At 42.5% G+C, this 18,832-nt stretch overlaps 1 protein-coding gene across 2 annotated transcripts in view; it reads right to left on the bottom strand.

Annotated features, from left to right (window-relative positions):
• Positions 1–18,631, bottom strand: part of SUSD4 (sushi domain containing 4) — a 72,711-nt gene extending 54,080 nt beyond the window's left edge. For both annotated transcript variants that reach the window (XM_088161139.1, XM_088161140.1), the window contains exon 1: positions 18,481–18,631. In XM_088161139.1, the coding sequence (XP_088017265.1) occupies positions 18,481–18,601 (121 nt within the window). In that variant the 5' untranslated portion in view covers positions 18,602–18,631. The remainder of the gene's footprint in view (positions 1–18,480) is intronic.
• Positions 18,632–18,832: the final 201 nt, after the last annotated feature.

The following is an 18,832-nucleotide window of genomic DNA, read 5'->3' as shown; positions in this document are numbered from 1 at the left end:
TTTTAATTTCTAAGTAGTCAGATCTTTTGCCCAAGGAGTCTTCCCACTTGGCACTGCTAACACATCCCTGAAAAAAAATCATATATTCATTTAAAAATTGAACAAAACCACAATTTACTAACAAGTACTTCAGCTACTTATTCCTCCAGATATCAAATATAAAGCCACAGCTTAGCATCCCCAAAACAAACTCACCCCTGTCCTGGTTTAGGGCAAATTTGGGTATTGGTAGGATTCTGACCACTGTGTCCCAGTGAACCAAGGTGCACAGGGACATCTCAGCTGCTCCTGCACACGTCCCACATGCAGTGGAATCACAGTGGATCTCTGGGGCAGACCAGGGATGGGCACTGCCTTCATTCCACACAGCAGCTGTTTGGTGTGGCAGTACAAACCTGAGAGCAAGACAAATCCAACACTGCTTCCAAGGGTACCTGGAGGCACAATTCCCTGGAGAATTCCCATGGTGAGGGCTAAGCAGGGACAGCATCTGTGAGCAGATGTGGTGAGCACTTCAGAATGGGATGAGTGCCCTCCTCCACATGCAGGAGACTCATTCATGAATAAGGAGAGGTGTTCATCCTGAATAATCAATCTCAGGAACTGTCACCTGCTCAGGTGAAGCGGATAGAAGATCTATGCTTAAATAAATATAACCTGTTGGATTTTAAAAATCACTGCCTCCAGCAAACACTTGAGTATATATTTACATAAAGAGCAGAAGAATGAGTAGGCAGAATACAATATTCCACTCCATTCCAGAAGCACATTGCATAAAAATCCCATAAATACAAGCCTGGAGCAATGTCAAGATTATTTCACTGCCTACTAAAAAACCTGCAATTTTGCTGTTAAGCTTGATGTTTGGAGCAAGATTCATTAATGGTCTAACATGAGGTGAAACCACTCACAGAGCACGGTTTTGGTAGCAAGGGACACATGACCTCACCCACAGGCCGTGGGAGAGGTTCTCAATCCAGAGTCAAAAGCTGGGTTCAAAAGCAGGGAGACATCACTAAGAGCCACTGCTGTTCAAAGGGCAAGCAGTGCTGCCTTGTTAAGCAGGCAGCAGGTCTGTGAGCAGTTGTGCAGACAGAATAAAGCAGAACTGAACAGCATGGCTGAAAAGGAGTCCTCTCATGAGCTTGGCTAAGGGGATCAGACTGTGTAGTTCCAGTTCTTAACATTTATCCATTTAGAAACCTGTTCAGCTCATTCGACTCATAGCATGTACAGCCTTATCTATTGACAAATAACCTTTATAGCATTTAAGCACAGGAGCACATCTACTAAAAAAACATCAGATTTAATATTTTTCTGCTTGCAGCTGACTCATTATGTGACTTGAACTTTATATTTAAATCCAGTGTATGTGTGTGCAGTATGTCTCTTGGTATTTGCTTTGGTTTTTCAAATATGTTGTTAAGTGAAAAATGTTCTGCTATACAAGCCAAAGATGCTGAACACAGTAATCTACTGTCAGTCTTAAAATACATACTCACTTTTCAACTGCTACATTGCATAAATAGGTATTTAGAGGCTGTTTAAAAGCAGATTATTTATGTAACAGTTCATAATAAATGCTGTAGCAACAGTACAGTTTTCATGCAAATTTGAACCGAATGTCTTTTAAAAATATACTCCTTTTGTCTAATATACTTACAGAAAGGTAAAGCAGTTCAGAAAACAGAGTGTTACTGAGCTGTGCAGTTTTCAATATACATCAACTTCAAGCTTGTGAATATATTGGGTCAGATTCAGCTGGGTTACAAGTCCAGAGATGTCAGAACATCCTGTAATTATTATTTCCTGCCTTTGCAGAACACTGGGCAGATGGTCACTTTTAAAAGAGATTTCAGTACAGTGGCCAGAAGTCCTTCCTCACTAATGGTGCCATATGATTGAGGTGTCTTAGGTCAGGATCCGGTTTCAAAAAATGGTACAAAATCACAACTTCATGGACTTTTACTAGAAATTTGGGATAAATCACCTCTGAAAATGAAGCCCTTCAATTAAATCAGTGGTCTCCTGTGGGTTTCTTTTACATTAATAACATTGGATCTTGAAATGCCACCTCATGTGTCAGGGCTCAGCCCCAGGCAAAGATTTTTCATTAAATGGGAAAACAAATGCTTAGAGGACAAATTCTGGAACCTAGAAGAAATTCAAGCCATCAGTTGTGCAAATAAACTGGAGTCATAATCTAACCTTCAGAGAGACCCAGGTTTTTTGAGTTTTATAAGTTATAGAATCAAGTAAGGCAGAAAAGTTCAGCTGTGTAGGCATTAGCCTGCTACAACTGAAGTCCATTGAACGGAAATATCAATTTCTAAATTGGCACTAAGGTAAAGAAAATTGAAAAGTGAGATAAATTTTACATTTTCAAATGCTTTCAATGTATCTCTTGAAGTATAATCCTAAATGGATCATCCATGGGACAGTCCTGTGCAGGAAATCCAGGAGCTGGATTTCCATGATCCTTGTGGGCCCCTTCCAACTCGGGATATTCTATGATAAGAAACAATTCCATGAAAATTTGGAAACTGAATATCTCTACCTAATTGTGATACTTCACTTCTGATGCAGAACTCCTGTGCTCTTCACTGAACCAGGCAACACCCAGAAAATATTCAGGGGAGGCCACAGCAGCCTTGTGTGACAACTGGTGCTAAATGTAAAACTTCCAGGGACAGCAGAACAATTCCCTCTCTTTGCTGACTCAGTACCAGCTTTTCCTTCTCAACACTGACAGCAATTACTGGGAATTAGTGTCAAGTGGCCTAAGGCTGTGGGAAGACAGGTATCCCACAAGAGTATGGCAAGAGAAAGGTGAAAGGAGCTTCAGATTTGGAGCTAAGAGGTGCTGACCTATTAAAAGCATTGATGATCAAGTACAAATCCCTGTCGTGCTCAGCCCTCTTGAATATACAACTATTCAATGTTAATTTTCCATTTTTTTACAAGCTGACATTTCAACCCCCTGCTCCTATTTCTGGCTGCATAACTTTGCATCCTGTATTGCCCATGTATAAAGAACAGATTCTTGTGTACAAGTATATTTTTTCCTCCAGCAATGCATAAAGGAGTGGGTGTTCACATATGTGTAAAGCATATGTGTGAGCGTTCACCCACATTAACATTTTTGGGTTGTCAGTGGCTAGGTCTGCATGCAAGTAATCATAAGACAGGTTGAGACACAACACAGAAATCTGTCCCATCTGCAAAACTGAACCAATCATGTGCTGTCAGCAGAAATTTAGCTCACAAAGAGTCTTACAACATGTTACTGACTTAAAGGCCATGTTGGTAAAGAAAATGCTATCAATTAAGCCATTTCTCATCACAGTATTAAATCCTTCATTTAAATGCCCCTAACAGAGAGGCAAGCAAACAAAAAATACAGCTGTCCAAAAATGCCAGGTCTGTAATTCAGTGACCACTGCTAAACCAAGGGGACTGGGATTCTTTGGGCAGCTCACCTTACAAACATCAGGGATACTATCTGGGGCTTTTCTACCTGTCAGCTCAGGGTTTTTTGCATCCAAATAGTGTATTGCAGGTGACACAATTTCTTCTGTCCGAAGAGCAGAGAGAAAAGAAGTCTTCTGAGTTGTGGTTCTCTGTCTGCTCAGGGGATCTGGGGAAGCAGGGAGAACAGGTGGGCAAAGCAGCATGTGCAAAAGCATCTCTGAACCCAGCAAGTCACTCAGCAAAAGACCTAGAAGGGACCCTTCAGCTGTCACTTTCCTAGAGGTATCACATAACATTTTTAAGGCTGGGTTTTTTTCAGTTTGTTGGGTTTTTTTTTCTATTACAGGCATTTTAATATATTAAGCTGAAAATGAGAGTATCTGTGGGACTTTTGGCATTGACAGCATTCAGTTAGTCCAAGAAACCAACAGGCTCTGTCCACTGGGGCACAAATTATGACCTTCCAGGAAAGGGCTATGAATCCAGAGCTGCTATACAGAAATCACTACAATGAGCATGGGGAGGGTACAGCTGAGCTCTGTTCCCACCATGGCATTTTATTTCCTGAGTCTGGGTGGCTCCTGACAAGAAAAAGGAATTACATCCTAGCAGCATTTACCACCCACAGACCCTGACAGATTTAGCAAGAGGTGCAGTGATTCAGTACACAGAGGGTGGATTAAAAATAGTGACGTTGTGGCTAAGTTGCCTCCACTGTGTCTCTAAACACTGACAGCCTCAAAGCAGCCACTTAGGACACTTGGAAACCACCTGTGCTGTTGGAATTGTGTGTCCACACACCAAGGTCACGAAGGTCTCCTGGGCATGAAGGCAATGAGGCCAGAAAAAAGACAATCTGGCCCAAAATCCTGATTGTACAGACAGTTACTGAACAAAACCATTACTTCCCTCTCTGTGCATTGCAGCTTTAAAAACGGATGAGTCGAGAAGGCAAGAGGAGAGAGCAGCACAGCACCAACTCAGTAGCATCACTGTGCTGCAGGGTACAATAAAATGGATAGAGAAGAGCTCAAATATATAGAGAGACTGCTCTACTTCCACTGCCTGCAATCAGTATGTTTGTTCTGGGATTAAACAAACATCCATAATCAATACTGAAGGAATGCTGGACTGGGTCTCATATATTTGAGCAACTGATCAGGAAATTATTTATCCCTGTGCAAGTCTTGCCCTGTAAGTCTGCCAAGGTCAATGTCACTTTAGGTTATCAGTTGTTGGATGTGCTGGCTAAGTCAAACTGCCTAGAGCAAGCTTTAAACTCACATACCCAACTTCTTTGACAAAATGTCTGTGTCTTACTTTATCTGAATTTGCAATCCCCTGATAATGCAAGGCACATTCTTCCCCCTGTGCCCATTCTCTGCCCTTATTTCCCTTTTTGGCTCAGATAAGTCTTCCATGTGGAGCAGACCAAGACTTTACTACAGAGAACATACAAGCATCACTCAATTGACATTCACCATCATATGTCCCTCTTAAGAAATAATTCAAATTAGATTTATATCCTGGTAAGGTGGGGTTTTTTCCATTAAAAGGTTGCTGTATGTGGAGTTTCTTAAAGTGATTAAAAAACATTTTTTCTTCAACTCACCAAAAAACCAGTAATCTCCTTATCAAGTATGCTGCATCACCACTATTAGCCACAAACTGAGACTTAAACCCTACTTTTCAGTAATCTGCATGCAGGTTTTTGCCTTGGTCACAGTCTTAGCAAGTGTCCCAAAGGCAGTAGCACCTCCCTGGTCTGCCCTGTACCTTCACAGTAGCTCAGCCCCTTTGATTCATTGAAAGTTTGGGGACTTCAAGCTTATTTCAGTGCTTAAGCTAATTCTAAAGCAGTTCTTAAACTCCAAAGTCACTTCACTGCTTTTTTAAGGTGTAAACATGTTTTTTCCTTCAAATCTGACAGTATCACCACTCACTTTTACTTAGAAATTCAGTGTTGGGTGCAACAGAGGATTTAATGACCAGGTGTTCCCCAGGTAGCCCTGGCAGGAGCAGAGCCCATGCAGCCTGGTAGGTTTTGCAGCACTCCATGAGATAAGGAGCAAAAGCTTTCAGAAATCAGTACACTTTTCCAAACTGAATCTGGATCAGTTATTCCAAGGGAAAATATGATTTTTCCCTTATTATACCAGTTTCTCACCAACGAAAATCATTCATGAAGCATACGTAATTAGCACTCGGAAGGAAAATGGAGAAAATATTTATAGTTTAAATAGCACAAACCAAATCCACAGACTTTTGTGTTGCTGTTTCAGTTAAATCAGTAACATTTTCTACTTTGGCTGTTTCCAGCAACAATTCAAATTGCAAAGTCTCTGTCCTGTGCAAGGGCCTGTACAGTACCAGATGAGCAGAGAGCCATTCTCTCAAGGAATGAGCCTATTATGAATAGAAGCCAAACAGATGCATGGCATCTTGCAGAAACCTGGTTAAAAACAGAAAGAGGAACATTAAACCTCTCAGCAATATCAGACTGTTCAACAAAAGGCACAGTTGGGATGGAAAGATGAACCTTTGCTCCACTGTCTCCTCTTCAGAGCTAAAAATAATAGTGAGTCATGCCAGTAGCAGTTTTACTATTTAGCTGTGCAAATTCAGGCCATTAGGCTTGGATGTACAGAATCATTTTCTTCCTACCACAGACCATATGAACTGATAGTGAGGAACACTCAGGACTGCACACTGACCAGCCCTTGCTTCCAAAACTAAGCCCAGAACAAACCAAATGAATGCAGTCAAGTTCAATAAGAGAGCCAGGAGTGAAACTATCATTACAACTAGGAAGAAAAAGGAAGCTTTACATAAAGCTCTGAATAATACATCCCTTGACTGCCTTTTTTCCTCCATCTAGTTCATCCCTGTCTTGTTTTTCTGACTCTTTCTTTGTATTTCTGATCAAGGCAAATGGTTAAAAAGTGTGTGTGAGGACATTTTTTAAAAGCTAGTTGATCTAGACAGCAGAGAGACCAGATGATCTGGAGAAGGCTGAATGGGAGCCAAGTTACAAAAAAACCATTTTCTTAATTGCCTTGTAGCTTCCCAGAGCATCTCCCAGAAAAGGCACTAGTCCACCTGCTCATTTTATTTTCAGGTAAGTACTTTTAAAAATAAGTCAGAGGAAGAGATAAGTATGGACTGACAAGGATGTAAGGGAGTAAGAATGAGTGGTGTTCAGACACTGAAAGGAGAGGCTGTACATCCAACCAGAAGGAGCAGCAGCATCTTGTGTTGTAGAAAAAGCAGATTTTCCTCATTCCTGAATGTAAATTGAGGGGGGCATCAGTTTAAAACTGTTTCAGGAGGTCAAATCTCTTCATCTCATACAAACTCCTCCCACCCCTACCTCCTTCATTCCCAAGGTCAAGTGTAAGAGGCAATGCAGAGGATCCAGATTTGCTCTTGTAAGAAATTTGGCTGTGCTGCTGGTGGCCAGAGTTCTGAATAACTGCCTGGGAGCAAGACAGGAAATTCACAGGAGAAATGGAAAGCTGATGAGTAGGAAAATCCCTACATCATCCTATTTCCAAACACGTTCAGATCAGGGAAAAACGAGCAAATGGATTTCCAAGCTAGCAAACAGCAGTCTCATGTTAACATTCACAGTAAGCTGCCAGTCCCATTGGCTCCTGGAACCCTGCTGCAGCTCCCTGCACTGCCCTGGGTTTGTGCTTCAGAGGAGATTTTATGATAACAGAATCACTTGACTGCAAGGACAGAAAATATCAGTATATGGAAAATATTTTTTTCTGACACTGTAGGTACATATGCACTACCAAAGGACTTTTCCCTCTCCAAAAAAAAAAACAACCAAAGAATTAAACTGAGATTAAGTATGGCAAAAAGGGATCATAAACAGCAAATGGTAAGATGACTACAGAGTTGCAGCTGGGAGCTGCTACATTGTACCTTTGGAAAAAAATAATTATCAGATCAGATTTATAAAATATATAAAAAGCAGATCAGATTTATAACTGTTTTCCCTGAAAGCCTGCATTTTAAAATAACAATTCTAAGCAGGCCAGGATGGCAAATGTCATGAATCATTTACCTGTGATACTAATGCACTGCAGCAAAACCTCTAGTTGACATAATTTTGAGCTACTTTAAATGAGTGCCCCTTTACATTTATTAATATTCTAATAACATTGGCATTCTAAAAGAAAAAGTTCAAAATACTCATTTTTTCAGTCCTGGAGCCTTGGCCTGGCTGACATACTGACTTCCTGAGCAGCACAGATCTACCTCCTCTAAATACAAGGTTTCTCAGACAGCCTTTAGGAAGAACCAAGAAAACTCTTCCACATGCAGAACCCGGGGTTAAAAATACACCTATTAATAGCATGCAGGAAACACACCTCCCAGTACATCAAGGCTACTGCAGAAAGGGACCTCTCATCTTGGTTTTGACAAAATTCCTCTCCCCGCAGTGAACGCAATTTATCTGATGGATTTCTCTTTGAAATGAGGAATGAAGTCCGTCTCTGTAACGCTACTGAATATGAAATAAAAATGAAATAGAATCTAAATATACCCAACACTATCCCGCTCTCCATCCCTCACATGAATCCAGTATCACTCTTGTGCCTAAACAGATGCATTAGAGGCAGCACTCATCCATTTTTCAGTGTAAAAAGCAACCTTGTAAATGCTAAGAACCAGCATAAGAACCTTGGAGAGACTGTCAATGAGAATATATTTTTTTGCCATTTCATTCCTGGGTTGTGCATTGGGTTTTTTTTAAGTTTCTTACTCTTATTCAGCACATATACATATGTCTCTCTATTTATCTTCCTCCCTATCCATAAGATTAATAAGGGGCATGTTAAGTGTATCAGTGCATGGCTGCATGCAAAGACAGATGGGTACCCCTCCTTTATAACCAGATGCCCCTTCCTGCAATTTCTTCCACTGGCTTCTCTTACAGCCACTGTGCAGAGGCGTGTCCCATCATGACCTAATTTCCAGGAGATCATAGGCATAATGGAGTTGGGCTTCATCTACACACATTGTGCAGCCATTCATGCATTTTATCTGGTGAATATTTTCACTGGGATTTTCCCTCTGAACTAAAATATCCTAGCCCATACAGACCAGCCTAGTGTTGACCAAATCAGTCCTAGGCTGTGCCTTTCTTGTGCTGGTCTCTGAGATGCACGCACTGGATAAGGGCAGCAGTGACAGATGATGCACAGGCTGCCAGCAGGGAAGGACTCTGCTAGACTTCAAAGGTGGATTCTTCCATCTGGGCAAACATTTCAAAAGAGAAGGGGGCAAGACCTGAAACAACAGCCTCGCTTGTTGGGACCTGAATTCCACAGTGCAGAGCGAGGGGAAGTTTTAAAATGTGCTGTCACAGCCATGTCACACCCTCCAGCTCACCCGTGTAACTCCAGATGGTATTAACCTGGAATTATGTCTAAAGAAAAGAGACTCTATCCTCCATACTTCTTCCCTGGCCCCACAGAAGAACCTCAGGCTTTGGAGAATAGAACAAGGAGTGCAGAGAAAAGAGCATGTGATGTTATGAGTCAGCAATGATGATTATCTCTGACCCCAAGGGCAGGACCCAGGACTGTGGTTGCAGCAGCTTGGTGCTCCCCCAGAATGGTTGTGACTGTATTTTTGGGGGTCTTTGTCCCCCTTCAGAGGAGAGAAGAATGTTCTGCATTTTTACAAGATTAAGACAAATGTCTGTGTATTTTCATTTTTACTGTTGCTCATGATAACACCATTTTATCTTAATTCCTTCAAGATTACTGCCAAAGCTGGTAATTGCAATCAAGCTATTTTAGAAGTCCAATTTACAGGAGACCAAATTATTTATTATTTATTTTCAGTTCTAAGTGGATCATTTGTGTTTTCTCTGAGTAAGATGATGTGTACAAAATATCTCTAAAAATGTCAACTAAGTGGAGAGATACAGAAAAATGCCTCTCTGTTTCATAAGCACCCATTGCTTTCAGAATACAAATCATTCTTACACAAACACAGCAATAGCGTGGTAGGCTTCCACAGAGTATTAGAAATACATTAAAAAACCCACTGTATGCCATGAAGTTCTTACAGCTAAAAGATTTACCCAAGCAAGTAGTGCTGTTGACTTCAGTCCCCACACCACCACAGATCTCCTCTTGCTAATTCTACTCTTAGTGCTGCTCTAAATCTAACTTCCATTTTAGCCTAGCCAAGCAACTCCTCCCCAGGCACTCTCCAATATCCCCCACCTCTCCCCCTGCCATTCCTGAATGACACAACCTTTCTGGATACCCACAATTAGCAACCATTTCACTGGAAATGGGAACTCAGGCACTGGGAGTGACAGCTGTTAAGCAGCTGCTAATCAAAATTCCAGTTAAAATTGTTTATTTGCAAACACACATGGAAGTCTTAAGCTATTGACTGGCTTTTGTGTGGATCTAATCTATTACCACAGGGCTGTTCAGTATATACAACTTCACTCAGTCTGCAGAAGTAAAGTACAAATTCACTTGGGTGCAATTTACTGTGGCAATAACCATACTGTTTACATCATGATCAAGTACAAAGAGTTGGTCTAATATCCCCAAGGAGAACAGACTGTGTAAATAAGCATCTTTTATGGGAGGGCTCTGAGATTTATTCCTGATGCTTTCCAATTGTGACTTTGGAAAATCCTTGCAAGCCCTTCACAATGAGCAAGGTAAAGCTGCCCTTTTTGATAGCTGCTGGTAAAATACCTGATCTTGTGTTAAGCACAAACTTAGCCGTGACCTTTGCTAAACCAGGAAAATGGAAGTTCCACCACTGAGAATCACAACAGCTCCCTCTGTGCTGGCAGCAGAACATCGGGCAGCTACAGCTAAACTTCAGCTCCCAGGCTGTTAATTAACCCATAACTTTTGAAAGACTCTTTGCTGGGGCAGTCTGCATTCTTCCAGCCTGACCCAGGAAAGTGACAGCAGAGTCAGGATGGCCCAAGACACAGCACTGATGGATTTGCACTGACAAGCAGCACAGTGGAGGCAGTAACATTTGGGAATCCCACACTAGAGATAGAAATCCTCAGAGTCCTATGTTACAGCAATGACAATTTGAGTTAGACTTGACAAAAACATTTATAAAGGTTAGAGAATAAAGCATTTGAATAGACAGCACGGTTTCCAACCTAAGGTTTCAAATGGTAACATGCCAGAGGTGAATGTGTGACTCCTGTGCTCTGGAGGATAAACTACAGGCACTTCTGAGCTCTTTTCCAGTCCTATTTCTGTGACTCTGCTCTCAAGTGTGTTGTCCCATGTCTTGAAAGATGGAAATGAAATTTCTGTTCCATAGTTTTTTTACTGTACACACTCACTGGTGCTAATGACAGAAGTGAGAACAGGACCCCATATTTACAGGCTGCTTTTTCTGAGCATCTTCTCCTCCCTCCCAGCATGTATGGCACCTTTTCTCTTGAATCTGTATGGTGTTTCTCCAGCCTCCTGACAGATAAACAGCTATGAGTTCTGCTGCCTTTCTGCAGTACCAAAAAAGATCTGAAGATTTTGCATTTTCAAAGACAACCTCTTCTTTTTAGCGTGTTCACTCGGTCTCCGGAATGGGAGTCCAGTGATATAATGATTCCTGTGATTCATGTGCATGCCATATCCCTTTTTTTTTCTTTAGCAGTGTACAAGAGAGTGTATTTTTAGGATATTGTGTCATGATACCCTTGATAACCTAACTTCTACATAATCTAACCCTTAGTAGCACAACCTATTTTCTTCCTCAGGCTATTGTAAGCTGTTTCCTCTTTTCGGTTTCCAGATTTTTTTTCCCAGATTTTTGTAAATTTTTCTAGTTGCAGAATTTGGCTTTACACAGAGACTCTGCTGCACCCTTAGCTGTGCTTCACCATGTGCAGAAAGGATCAAGAGACCAGACCTGTTTCATCCTTTTGTGTCCTCTGCATTACATCTTATGTTTTCATGAGCAAACATTTGCAAGCTGAACCCATATTTTTATGGGAGCACATTGCACATCCACTGATTTCTAAAGTGGGATGGCCAGTGTAAGGCAATGGCACTCATGCCACAGCCCACAATGGAGCTGCAATGATCTCCTCTCTAACTGTTCAAGTATGTTAGAATTAATTTAAAACACATGCAGCACTTCTCTAATGCTGCCCTTTCATGCAAACTATGATCATGAACCACATGACTGAGCAAGGCAGAAATGCCCTTCCTGTTCATATGGGCTTTACACCATGAGAAACCTGCATAATACCATTTTTCAGGGCTCTACCCTAACTCATAATACTTTTTTTGTTGCTGTTGTTATTCTGAAGACGTTTCTGGTGTCTAGAAAAATGCCATGTGCTATCTCAGACATGAAGGAGTCAGGCAAATAAACTACACTGGAAAAACTCTCTGTGATTTGCTTAAGTAGCAATTTAAGTGAATAGGAAATCAGCTGCTCATCTCAATTAGAAGACAGTTACAGTTGAAAAATCCTGTTATAGAAACCATATTATAAAAATGCGGATTAGGAATTTCCCTAAATTCTATTTACAGAAGAAAGTGCCGGATGAAGATCCAAAGGGTCTCTTCCTTGTATAGGGCAACATCTGTTTCTTACGTGAAATGTGTCTTAAAAACATTTAATCTTTCTCCATCTACAGAGGAGCATAATAAAACCTATGTTCCTTTATAAAGTGCTTTAAACTCCATGGATGAGAAGAGCTACATAAAAAATAGTAACATTTTTATTACTGTTGTTACTATTAAGCTACCACAAGCAAGAATATTTGTCAAATTATGGGTTTAATGAGATATGTTAATGGAAAGTAAGTAGGGGGGCTGGCAGAAACCCCCTATACTCCTTTCTGAAGTTAGGCATACTGACAAAATCAATTTATGCAGAGATGTCCTGTAAATAATAATAAATTCTGGAACCTCCCTAGCTAAAAAAAGCTTGGTACAATCCCTTAACAACAAGCAGAAGAGCAATCCAGGATGGACACTACTCGATTTAGAAGACTCAAGGGTCACAAATGTGGAAACACATCTGCCCCACAGGATCTCAGTGAGCACGGATGGCACCACCAACCACTTCCACTGCTCACAGCACGAGGAGACAGAAACTTCCCAACTCAGAGAAATCCCATCAGCAGCCCAGCTGTTCAGGAAAAGCCATGGGGAGCCCTCTCTGAAGAGCAGGAGGCCAAACTTGGTGTCAACAGGAGCAGTGGGGTAACACAGTCAGACAGAAGGGGTGTGTGGGCACCAAAAACTGCTGTTATAAACCACGCCACTGTGAGAATTAATAGATGTACAGCCCATAATTGGTTTCGTAATGCTCTGCTTGTGCCACCTCGAAGGAAGTAGCTGAGGAGACATAAAACCAAGTGAGGAGATGCCAGTTTCACAGTTAAATTGCTGAATTTGGTAGGATCCTTGTACCTTCAGTCCCTTAATATGTTAGCAAAGCAAATTTTTCCACTTAGTAAATCAAATTGTACACACTACACCACTTTATCCCTCGAGCTCATTTTCTGACTAAGAAATGCTCACCAGCAAGAGTAGCCCAGCCTTCAATCACATTTGCACCAGCACACAGCAAATATGAATTCAGGCCACACTTTGTTGTCCTTTCCCTGCTTAAAACCTCATGAAAATGCATAGCACAAGTGCAAGGTTTCCTGCTTCTAATAATGTGTATTTTGTTATAAAAATAAATGAATTGCAATCATAGTTAGACAATATTTGAAAAAAAAGTTGAGTACATGATCAATGCTGTAGAAAAAATCTGTAAGAATCTGTAAAAGTTTAAAAATACAGCAGTTTTCTAATTCTAGTACCAATATTTAATTATTAAACCCCACAAATACCAACAATAAAAATCATTAATGGTAAATAACTTTCTACTTTGATAAAGCTCATTTTATCCTTTGCTAAAATTCCTATTTCTCATTCCAGTAACATTTTCTTTGGGAGGTTCTCGAACTCCCTCATAGCACGCCCACAAAATACATCGCTTATCTACTTTACAGATGAGAAAAATCAAGCAAAGCATAATTAATTAATTCTCCTAAAGTTGTAATCATCCCTGATACAAAGATCAAAGATACTCTATTGCAATCCTGGGAGTAAGGGAGCAAAGCAGAGATGCAAAAAGTTAACTTCAGTCTCCAAATGGCACAGCACATCAGTGATAAAGCTCCTTCTTGCAGAGTGCTAAGGAGCTGATTTGAGATTAATCTATCAAATATGCCCACCTCTCTCAAGGCTGTAGGCAGATGGATGTGCCACCAAGACAAATGATGAACTGCCATCCTCTGATGTCACTGGCCTTGCCAGTTGCAATCAGAGCAGCACCGGAATGGTGCTTAACTGCTGAGAACAGAGGTTGCACGAAGCACACCTGGTACTGAGATCCTGTCACAGTGGGAAAATCTTTTCCTTCCAAAACACTGAGCTTCCCCAATTAGCTGGAGGTTAAAAACAATCCTGCAAAATAACTGGTGATTTCATCAAATGTACAGGGTACTCGAGGCCAAAAAGCCTATTTTGCTTGACAAGCAAAGCAGATGCACTGAGAGAGAGACAGTAAAATACATTAACTACAGACTTAGTGAGAGGGTATCAGAAAACATTCAGTGTTTTCAGAAAACTTTCTTTATAATCCCCAAATCACATGCAAGGCACTTATGGCAAATCTCTGGCTGGCTTTTCTTGCCAGGAACAACTGCAGGTTACCAAATAGTCAGCCCTAACACAGGCCTACATCATCAGCACACATCAAAAACCTGTATTACCCCAGAGAAGCAAGTCCACCATCCTCAGAAACCTGAGGGAATTGTTTTTGGTGGCCACTAGATCCAGAGCTAATGGTTAGTTACCATAACCATGGCATAACCAAAATTTCAATCAAGCGCAATACAGTCACAGAGCAGTAACAATTCAGCCTTGGTCTAGAGAAAGAAGCTCACCACTATTCTTCATGGAATCACTAAAATTCAGTATATTTGAAGCTTTCACAACATGCCAGATTTCTCTGCCATCATGCATGATGTACTTCCCAGCTTAAAAGCACTACTGATGTGCAGGGATGTTGCATGCAGAACATGAAACAGGGAAACACCACAAATTAATTACAATGCCAAAAAAAAGCATTTTTTTCCCTGGGAGCTACAGGGAACCAGAAGCTGAATATAACCCAGCACCATCCTATAATGACAACAAAGGAACCTGGGATGTCTGAGCAGGAGCAGCGCTCCAAGGCACAGGATATTCCTCAGCTCTGTTCAATGCCAGTGAGGCGCATTCCACGGGGAAGTGGTTCCATGAGAGCAAGCTCATGCTCTGAATGACCAGCAATCCAGAAAGTATGACAAAACTTAGGAAAAGTTCAGAGAAACTGGAGCCATCCAGGCTTTGGAGGAACTGGAGCATGCATTTCTGCAGTGGAACCTCAGAGAGATGAAACAGGCCATGAAAGACAGCCAGAACGCTGACCCTGCTCAGGGCCAGGAGCCAAGACAAGCCCATGGCCCTCTCCAAGCCCATGGTGATGTGTGCTGCAGCCCTGAGGCTCCCCACTGGGCCCTGCAGAAGAACAGAGGTCACCCAAGTGACCCGTGACAACAAAGCTGACACGTGCCCAAGTCACGTCTGGGTACAAGACCACATAACAAACCTCAAAAACAGAAGCTTATTGTACTTTTTTTCTCCCTCTCCTTTCAGATTTCGTCATCCTCCACTATTTTAATATAGATGCAGGAATTTGAAATGCATTTAAAAATTTATTGTTACAGCTATTATCTCCATACTACAGTTTTTCACTATGAACTCTGTATGATACCTTAGAACTCCAAAGTTGTCATCAGCTCCATCCACTATGCATTTCACTTCCCCTCTTACCAGCCTTGCCAGCCTGCTCCTGCTTTGTCTCTTTTGTTGTGTCTCCTCATGAGGGAGCTGGGGAGGCTCAGCCTCGGGAAAAGGAGGCTGAGGGGGAACCTTATCACTCTACAACCACCTGAAAGGAGGGGGTAGCCACATGGGAGACAGCCTCCTCTCCCAGGTAAGGAGCAACAAGACAGGAAACGGCCTCAAGTTGCACCAGAGGAGGTTTAGATTGGATATAAGAAAACATTTCTTCACCAAAAGGGTGGTCAAGCATTTGAAAAATCTACCCAGGGATGTTGGTGAGTTAGGCACCCCTGGGGTATTTAAAGGATGTGTAGATGTGGCACTTGGTGCCACGGTTTAGTGGAGGGGTCAGCAGTGCTGGGTGAACACTTGGACTCGAGGATCTCAAAGGTCTTTTCCAGCCTAAAGGATTCTGCAATTCTGCAAACAAAAATGATTAGATGAAAGCCACAGGCTGGAGCAGGAGAGACACACTTTATCCTCGGTATCAGCAGAGTTTTAAATACATCAGGGACGAATAAGGGATATTGATAGCTGAAAGGTTTGCTCATTTGAGTTCACTTCTACTGCAAATTTTTTCGCTAGATTCGCTTTTGTGAAAGTCAAAGTGTAATAAACAAAGTTATTCTCTGTAGGGTTATTGACAAGAAAAAAAGAGTTATAAGTAGTATTGATTTGGGGTGAAATGGTAGAACGTGACAATCAATAGAGCTTAGTCAGATATAAAATAGAAGGAGTCACACAAGTCATGACAGGATTATTACAGGAGACAAATCCTGGTATCAGCCAAGGAAGGGAAGAAGCTATAAAAGGGATCCAAAATATAAGCTGTGGATTGCTTTCTAGAAAAAATAACCCTAAATTATTCATTTTAATGTTTTAATATGTGAGGTAGTTTTTATTTCAGCATATTGTCAGTGCTGTTTTTCTAAAGCTTTTGAAACAAATTCTTTCCACCTCCATAGTATTTTCATTAAATGTCATCAAAGCTCTTTTCAAATCGCTGAGAGAAGTATGATTATCCTTATTTAACAGATAATGAGAAGATAGAGACTGGAGCTACATTTTCCAAACCAGTCTGTAATGCCGCGTGCCTTGTGTCTAAATACACAAATCCATAAAACGAGAATCCTACAGAAACAAAATTTTCAAAGGTCCCAGGAAATCACAACTTTGGTCAACAGCTGCTTACAAGTTCTCAAACTCTGGGTCACAGGCTGGGGAGCCAAAAGCTGAGCCCTCACAGCAACCACAGCAAGCTACATAAGCACAGTGAGCTTTCTCACAGATACAACAGAGCCTAAAATAGGAGGGATGCTAATTCACAGCCCTCTGTTCTAATTACAAAGCTCATTATTTTTACCACTCGAATGACTCAGGGTGAAAGAAACCCAACAACCATGTATTCTACCACATGAAAGGACTGTACATTTACAGCTGGGATTTATACAGTGCCTACCTTCTGAGCACAACCACTCTGGAAAATAATGGTAATAATCAGAAGAGCAATTAATGTTTTTCACTGGTGATTATGCCCATGCACAATCGTTCAGTGCATTGCCTTTTCCTAGACGCTGGACCAAAAAAAAACCCCAAATTATTGAAAGGTGCCAAAATGATTTACAAATGAAATTTGATACAAAATTAGTTGCACTACTGAAGTGAAAGGCAGCAGCATTAATAACGATCAGCATCACAAAACAATTTATTGCAGACTGCGATGAAAGCTATTCCATTCGAGGGAGATAGAAACCATATTTTGAGGAACCTCTTGCACTAATCGGCTAAATAAGTGCTGACAATCAAGCTGTGGGATATGCAGAGCCTCGGGGAGGAGGGGGCCTTGGAACAGCTTCATTTTTATGAATGGAGCCATAAGAAGGAGGTTGGAGAAGGACAGGAGCACGCACAACTCCAATCCCGAGAAAGGAACAAGAGAGGCTGAAAAGCACCAGCACATTGAAACATGAACTGCCCAGGAAACCAAGGGTTACATAGTTGCAATAAAATAATAATAAAAAAAAAGCCATTGATTTCTAAAGAGGGATATGTAGTGACTGCAACAGTTTAAAAGCTTTTTTAGCTGGAATCACATTTGCAGTCACAGGATTTCTACTGGAAAATGGCATTATCGTCTCCAGAGAGAAAACTAGGAGTGAATCACATCAGGAGGAGGATGGACAAGATGACCTTTTGAAGTCCTCTTCAGCCGTATTCCTGTAAGTCCATATTCAGTGACAGAAAACACATCTGGACTGGAGCTGTTGGGGCTTAGGCATTCAAGTTAGAAAATTTTGGTATGAGTCTTGGGCAAGAGAAGAAGCCCAAGCAATTTTTATATCGGGCTCTGTCTGCCATTAGTGATGTGATTGAATCATAAAATGGCTTATTTCCCCAACACAAATATATAATACCATGCCGGAGCAGGAATGCGAAGCTGGTCTCATTACCACAGCTAAGTTCATTTTACAGCAAAGCAGTTTACTTTAAGACTTTTACAGTAATCCAAGTCTAATTATGGAATCAATTTAAAACAATTTTGTAATTAAAAGTACCTGCTGAAAATATCTCACAGGCTCAATAATTTAAATGATAGTGTTAAAAAGGTAATTAAAATTAAAAAGGCCAAATGAGGCTGGGTCGCTCCTCCACTAGGAGAGTGCTGAAGGACGTCGCGTTTGCAAACCCGAATCGCCAGCTTCCTCCCCAAATTCCTGCTTTCCCCAGCTGCATGGGGATTTCGCACTAAGAGTCATCCAAGAGATGTCTGAGCGGACCGCGGCCGGCCAAGGCTTTTTTTTTTTTTTTTTTTTTCTCCTTTAAATTCAAGCAATTACGCTATTTCAAATTGAAGCCGTACTTACAGAGAGCCAGTGCTCCCTAGCCGGGGCCGGGGTGAGGCTCCCTCCTGCCGGGGGTGCCAAGGGATGCGCGGAGAGGGTGGGGGGCGCAGGGGGCGAACTTTCCCCGCTCCCCCCGGGCCGGGGCTGCGGGGCCGGCTGGGGAGGGGGTGGCGAGGGCCGGGGCCGGGCGGAGGAGGGGACCGGGGCCGGGGCCCCTCACTCACTCGTTCACTCGCTCGCTCACTCACCGCCCGCCGCCAGCCCCGGGCCGAGGCTCAGCGCCAGCTGCAGCCACAGCGCCGCGGCCAGCGCCCGCCGCCGCGCCGCCGGGAGGGCACCGCCGCCGCTCGCCTGCTTCCCATGACACATCTTCTGCCCGCCAAAGGCATCCGGTTCGCCGCCACCTGCAACGAGAGAGCCGCTCCGCCTCGCCGCTGCCTCGCCGGCTCCGCGGGTCGCCCCCGCCGCCCGCGGCCGGCCCCGCGTCCGCGCCGCCCCCGCCAGCCCCGGGACGCGCTCCCGCCCGCCCCGCCGCCCTCTCCCCCGGCCGTGCCCCCGCCGCCGCTACCTGCGGGGGCCCCCCCGCCGCAGCCGGCGGTA

Source organism: Sturnus vulgaris, chromosome 3, assembly GCF_052056855.1.
Source record: "Sturnus vulgaris isolate bStuVul1 chromosome 3, bStuVul1.hap1, whole genome shotgun sequence".
Lineage (NCBI taxonomy): Eukaryota > Metazoa > Chordata > Aves > Passeriformes > Sturnidae > Sturnus > Sturnus vulgaris.
The sequence above is the reverse complement of the archived record's forward strand: the minus strand, read 5'-3'. Positions and strand labels throughout refer to the sequence as shown.